Source organism: Elephas maximus, chromosome 5 (genome assembly GCF_024166365.1).
Source record: "Elephas maximus indicus isolate mEleMax1 chromosome 5, mEleMax1 primary haplotype, whole genome shotgun sequence".
NCBI classification, from domain to species: Eukaryota; Metazoa; Chordata; class Mammalia; order Proboscidea; family Elephantidae; genus Elephas; species Elephas maximus.
In genome coordinates this window covers 81,271,308-81,280,430 of record NC_064823.1, presented here as the reverse complement: position 1 = coordinate 81,280,430, position 9,123 = coordinate 81,271,308, and the positions used below count along the sequence as shown (strand labels likewise).

Sequence of the window (9,123 nt, the reverse complement as noted above, 5' to 3'; positions counted from 1 at the left end):
TTGGTTCAGATGGGTGGAACAGCTCCCCGTGCTTGTGCCGTGACCGAGTGTCCCGGCTGGGACGCTGTTCTCCCCGCTCCAATACCAGTTGCTGCCTCCCGGGGACTTCTCCTACCGGCTGCGTCCCACGTCACCCGCGCGACCCGGCTGGTCCCCTTCCCGGGGTTAGTTCAGGGGGGTGGAGCAACTCTCCGTGTTTATGGCGTACCTGCGTCCAGTCCAAATCCCTGCGGGATGGTTCCCCGGCTCGGATGCTGCTCTTTCTGCTCCAAGACCAGTCACTGCCTCCCGGGGACTTCTCCTACCGGCTGTGTCCCACGCCGCCCGTGGAACTGGCTGGTCCCCCTCCCGGGGTTAGTTCAGGGGGGTGGAGCAGGTCTCTGTGCTTGTGCCGTACCTGACTGGTACGCTGGCTCCAGGCTCTGGAAACAATCGCTGCTTCCCCGTATTAGTTCGTTCTCCGTCTCTAAATCTGTGTTTGTTGTTCAGGGTTCGTAGATTGTTATGTATGTGATCGATTCACTTGTTTTTCCGTGTCTTTGTTGTAAGAGGGATCCAAGGTAGCATCTGCCTAGTCCGCCATCTTGGCTCCGCCCCCCCATATATGTGTTTTTATTATTTTTATTATTTATAAACTTTTAATAACTCCCCAGTGTAAATGTAGTAAAATTCAAGGTTGTTTAGCTAGGTGTTGGATACTCTTCCTTCTTTATTCCAACCAAACAACTCCAATTATATATGTTGTTGTTTAGTGCTGTCGAGTCAGCTCTGACCCATAGCGACCCTGTGCACCACAGAATGAAACACTGCCCGGTCCTGCGCCAGCCTCACAATTCTTGCCATGCATGAGCCCATAGTTGCAGCCACTGTGTCGTCCGTCCCATTAAGAGTCTTTCTCTTTTTTGCTGACCCTCCACTTTACCAAGCATGATGTCCTTCTCCAGGAACTGGTCCCTCCTGATAATGTGTTCAAGGTACGTGAGACAAAGTCTTGCCATCCTCACTTCTAAGGAAAATTTTGGCTGTACTTCCAAGACAGATTTTGTTCATTCTGGCAGTCCATGGTATATTCAGTTTTCTTCACCAACACCATAATTCAAATGCATCAGTTCTTTGGTCTTCCTTATTCATTGTCCAGCTTTTGCATGCGTATGAGCCAATTGAAAATACCATGGTTTGGGACAGGCACACCTTAGTCCAAAAAGTGACATCTTTGCTTTTTAACACTATATATATATATATATATATATATATATATATATATAATGTATATGTATATATATATGTATATATCTCACCTTATACTTTCCTGCCACTGTACATTTGCATGTCATTCCTCTGCCTTGAGTTTCTTTACCCTTTATTTCTATCACAAATCATTCATTTCATTCACAGGTATTTATTGAGTGTCTGATATGTGCCAGACACTGTACTGTGAGCTGGGGCTACTACAGTTAACAAAGGGAGCATGGAATTCTCATCAAGCTTACAGTCATGGAAGAGCAGACATTAAGCACAGGAATAATTTTTTAGTTACAATTGCAGTAAGTAGTGTGATGGAAAAGTACAGGGTATTATGAAAACTGATAAATAGGAAACCTTATCTGGTTGAGATTGGAGATGGTTTCAAAGATGACCTCTTGAAGGAAATGTCATTTAAGCTGAGACCTAATTAGTAAGTGTTAACTTGGCAAAGAAACGAGCAGAGGAAACAGTATGTGCAAAAGCACTGAGGTGGGAAGAACCTTGGCTGGAGTATGTTCATTCTTCAGATGTAATTTGCCATAAAGAAATTTAGGTATATGTTGTCTTCTAAATAATAACCTACTTATCTGTAACCCTTAATCTACTTTTCAAATTTATAATGCAGCTAACTCAATGAATTTTATTTTTAATAATTTTTTTTAAATCACTGTAAATAGCCAAAAATTAGATTCAGGTCTTAAAACTATCCAGGGCATTTATATAGAAATCCTATTTTTAGATAAAAATTTATACAGATTTATATAATATTGATTTACCATATACCTACATGGAAACCCTGGTGGTGTAGTGGTTAAAAGCTACAACTGCTGACCAAAAGGTAGGCAGTTTGAATCCACCAGGCGCTCCTTGGAAACCCTATGAGGCAGTTCTCCTCTGTCCTATAGGGTCGCTATGAGTCGGAATCTACTTGGCGGCAATGGGTATGTAACTATGTTATGTTTAGCATATATAATAAAGATTACGTAGATTTATATAGGATTATGTAGAAATCCTCTGGATAGCATTTTGACTTCTCATTATTGCTTGTAGGCACCAGTCAAAAAAAACAATCATTAAGAAGGCCTGTTATGCTCCAGGAACCTTCCCCTATTTACTTTCTGTCCATTTGTTGATCTGCTTTATGGTTGACTCTTTGATATCAATGGGAAGGATACACAAAAGATACATTAAAATTGTTCTTTTGTTTTCAGATAAACAGAAATACCTGATCATATTTTTGGTAATTCTGTGGCAAATATTTTCATTTTTCAAATGTATTGGTACCTATACAAAGAGTGTTGTATCAGCCAAGGTTTTTGGTTACATGCAGAGAAACCAGTTCTGGCTAATTTGAGGAGAAAGGGAGTTTAATCAGAAATATATTCGGTAATCGAAGAATTCGCAGGAAGACTGGATAATCAGGCTTGGAAAATGAGTAAGAACCTAAGAGAGCTAGGTGGTAGGAAGTCCTAGCCAATGTCACACTGCTGGAACATGTACTGGATATCCAGTGCTGTCATACTTTCACTCCTGCTGCTCTAAACAATGTTTTTCTGATAGCATCTTTGTGGTGCTAGCTGAAGGTCAGAGTCTGTGGTAGGTGCGGCTTGGCTGAGTCTTGTTCCGGCTGCTAGGGAAGACCTTCTCCCTTTGGCTTCTCCCTTTTGGCCTCCCAAGACTCATATACTAGCGGATTTGCCCCAAGTACAAAGGGGGTTTGGACCTAGAAGGATCCACTAATGAAAGACAGCTTCTTTCTACAACTACCCACTAAAATACATTTCTAAACAATACTGTGTGATGACAAATAGCTGTTTGCTTTTTTTTTATTCATGAAACATAAGGTGAAATTGTTTTAGGCATTGCAGATTTCTGGAAAGCATATGGATATTTCTATTTTAAGAAGAGTTGTGATGGCTTCTTAGAGACCAGTGATCTTTATTCTCCTTAAAGTTGTGTGCCATTGAGTTGATTCTGATTCATAAAAAAACTCAGTGCCATTGATTCATAGCGACCCTATATGACAGAGTAGACCTGCCCTGTATGGTTTCCTAGGCTGTAATCTTTACCAGAGCAGATCACCAGGTCTTTTCTCTTGTGGAGCAGCTGGTGGGTTGAAACTGCTGACCTTTCGGTTAGCAGCCCAGCACTTAACCAGGACTCCTTAAACCAATCTTAAACCAAAAAACCAAACCCAGTGCCGTCGAGTTGATCCCAACTCCTAGCGACCCTATAGGACAGAGTAGAACTGCCCCATAGAGTTGCCAAGGAGCGCCTGGCGGATTTGAACTGCCGACCCTTTGGTTAGCAGCAGTAGCACTTTAACCACTACGCCACCAGGGTTTCCAAACCAATCTTAGGTATCCCTAAATTTTATAGCATAGCCATGACTAAATAAATGAATTAGATTATGTATATAAAAAAAAAAAGAATCACAAAAGGTAAAAACAGTCCTCAGATGTGCATATATATTTATTTCCCAACATTTTTCTTTGGTAGAAAAAAAGCATTTCATACTTAAAATGTGTCCATGATGTTCGTATGTATTATTTATATGAAAAGATAAAGCGAAAATGTACAGTATACATATCCTAATTGCTTAAAAAAATCTCAATTAAAAAAAAAGCTATAGAAAAATCAAATTAAGACCAGAGCTGTTAATTCAATTATGATATATTTGGGCTCTTACCAGTTTCCCTTAGCTTATAATTTTTTATAGTAGTTTTCGTAAGAGTCTTTTTATAAGAAGAAGCAAAACTGTGTATAAGAACATTTTCCATATATGTGTGTGTTTATGCGCATGTGCTACATGATTTTTGGGAAAGGAAATGTGGATTTGCATGAAAAATTAATTTGGGAATGTTCTATACATGAATGGTTTTGACTCAGAATCTCTACTGCAGTGAAAATGTCTCCATTGTAACTGTCGACGTAACGACCTTATAAGACAGAGTAGAACTGCCCCATAGGGTTTCCAAGGAGCAGCTGGTGGATTCGAACTGCTGACCTTTTGGTTAGCAGCCCATCTCTTAACCCCTGCGCCACCAGGGCTCCAAAGATCAAAGTACAGACATGTAATTTCTAGAGAAAGAAGTGTTTTCATAGTCATAACAGAGTAGATGTAAGCATCAAATCCCCTAGAAATGCATGAGTGCGTATTGCAGCAGACAGGAGAAAGTCAGTTTCCTGTTGCGGAATGCTTATATTTTCAGTCGTCACCATAAAACTTGACAGGTTCAGGTTTTCACATCCTCTTTTCCAGGATCTCATATGTTTTGGTGTCTTAATTCATTCTTTGAACTTTCTGTAATGAAAAAAAGAATTTTATTTACCTCAACTGTTCTTGTTTCCCCAGTGGAGTGATTTGGAGTGGGTATGTAAAAACATATCGGAAAGGGAAACTGATTATAACCAAGGACCCCTTATCAAAACATTTCACACAGGATCATAGCAGAATCTTTATGCAGTTATCTACTTGATTTTCTTTTTTCAAAAGCTCTGTCTTGGATAAAACTGATATAACATGGCAGTCTGATAACCTACCTTGATTATAAGGTTTGCTTGCTTGGATCTAGGATTTAGGCATCGTTGTCCTTTATTTGCTTTCAGGATGATACTGTTAAGGAAAGACCCAAGATCCTTAAAATGTGGATGAAAAATGTAAACAAAAGATGTACCCTACTGTCATCATCTTTGGCAGATCCGTTACTTACATTACTTCAAGTTTGTCACAGTTGTAACTTGGGTAAATTATGGAGGCTTTCTCAATATCTGCCACTCTGACTGCTTTTACTCCAGGACCTATGCAAAGACACCGTCCCGCTTTGAACATGGGGAAGCCTAGAACAAATTATAACATCAGTTATTAATGCACCTGATTGCAGTGGGTGAACATGCTTTGTAATACTGGTGATGAGTGTGAGCTGAGTTCTCATTAATGATAACCCCTTGCCATTGAGTTGATTCTGACTCATAGCTACCCTATAGGACAGAGTTGAACTGCCCCATAGGGTTTCCAAGCCTGTAATCTTTACAGGAGCAGACTGTCACATTTTTCTTCTGCAGAGAGCTGATGAGTTTTGGTTAGCAGTCAAATGCTTTAACCACTGTGCCACCAGGGCTCCTTTCATTAATGATAAAAATAGTAATTTATCAAATAGCACTGGACACCTTTGTTACTGGAAAAGGAACTTAAGTGAGATGTTGATGATTTTCTCTCTAAATCTGTAAACCTTAAAGAATAGAGAGAAGCGTAAAGGAAATTTGTGCATTATTTTTTCGCTTTATGTTGAAGGTGAAGCGTATTTGCCTTCTTTATGCTCAAGAATTTTTCCAGGAAACTAATACCATCGTCCCATATAACATCTTCTTAACAAACATTTAAAACTATTGCTAAAGGCACTTGCCAGATATTGCAGCCACGTAGAAAATTCCATGAAGTTTATTATCTTTGGTCTGGATAATTATTCCTAGTGCCTTAAATATTTCCTGTGCTCTGAGAAAGCTGTAATTTCTAATGTGCAAAGTTAAAAAAATAAATAAAGCTTTATCACATTTTTTTGGATAAAAGTGGAAAAAAAGATATGTGAAACACTACAAAAGAAAATTTTAAACTGAGGATTAAAAAGTACCACATACCTTGAACAATTGTAGCACAGAATAGTACAGCCAAGGCTATAGCCATGCCCTTCACATTCATGTTTGTCTGTTGCTGCTGCTGCTGCTGCTGCTGCTTTGATATTCTAGGAGGGAGTAGAAGTACTGAACATGAAAGGAAATTCTTAATTGGTATATATAGGGCATTTTATATACCAGTGATCTTATGGCAACAGGAGTTTCCCTTCTTGAGTCATGCTCCTTTCTTGCTTCCGTGAGTTTCTGTTTTCCTCTAAATGTCACTGCCCCTTTGTGTTTGTTGCAGTATTGAAAGTGATACGATGGGAAAGTACTTTGTAAACAGTAAAGTGCTGTATAAATATAGAATAGGTTACATCCAGATGGGAACCGACCTTAAGGCTGCTTTTCCTAGAAATACATTTCATTGTTGCCCTACTCAGGGCTTTGGGATTCTGATGGCTGTTCACTCATCTATTCACAAATATTGTCTTCCTGTCTGCAGTCCTTTCATCCTCCATCCTTCACATAACTATACAAATGAACAGTCTAAACAATTTTGATCATCTCATTTTTGCTTTTAAGTCTAATCTCTTATCATATATAAGGCCTACATTATTTGATGCCTGATGGCCTTTTTTTAATCTTGTTTATATTTTTCCTACTGTAATTGCATATCTAAAAAGTCTTCCTGTACCTCTATGCTTACATCCGTTTTTGCATTTTTAACAATTCATACATACACACATATATATGTATATAGTTTTATTTAACGTGTAAAGTTGTATGAGTTATGTTGTGGATTATAAAAAAAAAGATCATCTTTTCGTGATGTTTCTATTTCTTGGATTCTAATTTTATGTAATCTATTTTGTTTTTATTTGTCTTTACCTTTTTGTGTTAAGCATTATGTTTAAGTGCATCACATGTGAACATTTAAAAAACTCATATCCAAAGGACTTTTTAATGGATGAATTTATTTACCTTATAACTGGTAATCTGTAATCCTTTATTTTTATACTTCCTTGCCCTTTCTTCTGTCTTTAACTAGGTTTTCTTTAATTTTTTAATTTTTATTTTTTGATTTGAAAGAAATACATTCTTTTACACTTTGCTAGCAATCTTAAAATTTTTTTTACCTGAATTTTTCTCATTATTTACATCAACCATAGTATCTTCTGGCTCCTCCCTTTGTAAGATGAGAAGAATCACTGTAATTTTTTTTCAAACATTTCCTCCTATTTCCTAGTTTTATAGCTAGTTTTTTTATTTTCAGATTATTTTATATTATTTTCTTTTTTGAGAGTTATTTACATTTTCTCCTGAAATTGTATATTTAATCCTACATTTAAATTCTTTTAACAACTACGGCCAGTCTTTATGACCTCTTAAAATCTTTATTTTAATTAATCTCTCATTAGCTGGAACATTTTTCTGTTTTTCTCATTTGTTCATTCATTCATCCAACATGTATAATTCAAGACTAACTTTCTCATAGGCATACAGGTAAAGTAAACAGAATGTGTTCTTGGAGTTCATAAATCCTTACCCATTATTATTATTTTTTTAATGTTGCTTTTCGTTTTCTCAGCATTAGGAATGCAGTAGAATGTGGTTGTTAACAGGGAAGCCTCTGGAGTCAGACTATGTTCAAATTCGTGTTTTATTATTATCTGTATGATCCTAAGAAAGTTACTTCAACATCTTGAGCTCAGTTTTCTCATCTATAGGATAGGAAAACTAATTCTTCATAGGGCTGTCATAAACTAAGCATTAAAAGAGATAATGCATGCAAATAATTTAGAAGAGTTCCCAGGATATAGTAAGTAACTCAAGAAGTGTAAACTGCTGTTTTTATGATCTCTAATATTTTACAGTGTTCTTTCCTAAATTGACACATGGCATCTAACTTATTTTAAGGTGTTTTTCAGCATTAGCACAAGCACAGCCACTTAATAAAAGATTGGATGACATTGTTATAGGGTATGAAAAATATTTTAAATTAAAATAACTGTGAACATTAAAATAACAGACTTATCATGAAAATCACTTGTAGAAGAAGTCCAGTGTACAAAACACAAAACACAACAGTATGGTTCATAAAATATAGATATAGATAAAGCTAAAGTTGTGCTGTTATGTAGCTTTGGTGTAAAACAATCTCTTAAATAGTGATTCTCAATATACAAAAGAGAAAGGAACACCTGGAAATTGACATTATTTAAAATTTTATGTATAAATCAGAACTTGATTAATATTTACATAGTATTTCAAATTGGCATAGTTCAAATTTACATAAATTTATGTAAAACAGGACCAAACTCTCTTCCTTTAGCCTTCATGTGCGAATTAGTCCTTAAGCGGGTAGAAAACTTGTGGGTCCCAAGTTTCCCCTTCAGGATTCTGTGGGTGTTGTTTTATTGTCTTCCATTATTGCAAAAGTAATACTATGGACAATCAAGAAGAATAATACCACCAGAGATAACCATATTTTAGCTTTTTCCCGCTTTGGACATGCACACACACACATTTTTCTACCTAACAATTTCCATATCAAACTATGGTGGATCCCTAATTCTTCTGTGTGTCAGGCTGAATTTCTAGATACTCTAGGAGGAGGAGAGAAGACAAGGAGAAAGAGAAAAAAATATCCTTCCTCTTCCTCTGTGTTGAGAGCATCTAGTAGTCTATAGGGAGGGTGCTGCTGCTGCTTACATACAATCCTGGAAGAGGGGTGTTGTCCCTAACCACTAAATACAGCCTTGCCTGCTTTTCCTCAGAGCTAAATCACATTTTGGGTAGATGAGGAAGTTTTATTTAGTTCTTCACTTCAAGTCTTCAGTTAATAGATCCAAAATTATGCAGAGCTGGGAGAAGGGATTGGTTTTGTGCTCTAACCTTGTCCCCTTATTTCCTTGAAGCATACAAAAAGTAAACCTAATTAGACCCTGGCAGGTGCTAATAGATGCTCTCTCCACTAACACCCTTGATCTCTCTCCCTCTGCCCTCCTTCCTTCCAGTGTCCCTGCCTTACAGTTTCCTGGAAAGTGCCACCTTTTCTACAGAAGTTCATTTACTCATTTATTTACTCAACAAATATTTATTTTAAGTGCCTGTCACATCCCTGAAAACCCTGGTGGCATAGTGGTTAAGAGCTACAGCTGCTAACCAAAAGATTGGCAGTTTGAATCCACCAGGCGCTCCTTGGAAACTATATGGGGCGGTTCTACTCTCCCTTGTAGGGTTGCTATGAGATGGAAATTG

General features: G+C 37.4%; 1 protein-coding gene across 1 annotated transcript; it reads right to left on the bottom strand.

Moving 5' to 3' along the window:
• Positions 1-3,830: 3,830 nt before the first annotated feature.
• Positions 3,831-6,054, bottom strand: CXCL11 (C-X-C motif chemokine ligand 11). Its single transcript, XM_049885985.1, has 4 exons — positions 5,884-6,054; positions 4,959-5,085; positions 4,789-4,861; positions 3,831-4,549 (listed from the first exon to the last, which is right to left on the bottom strand). Exons 1-4 carry the CDS (start codon positions 5,942-5,944, stop codon positions 4,529-4,531), a joined length of 282 nt encoding a protein of 93 aa, XP_049741942.1. The 5' UTR covers positions 5,945-6,054; the 3' UTR covers positions 3,831-4,528.
• Positions 6,055-9,123: the final 3,069 nt, after the last annotated feature.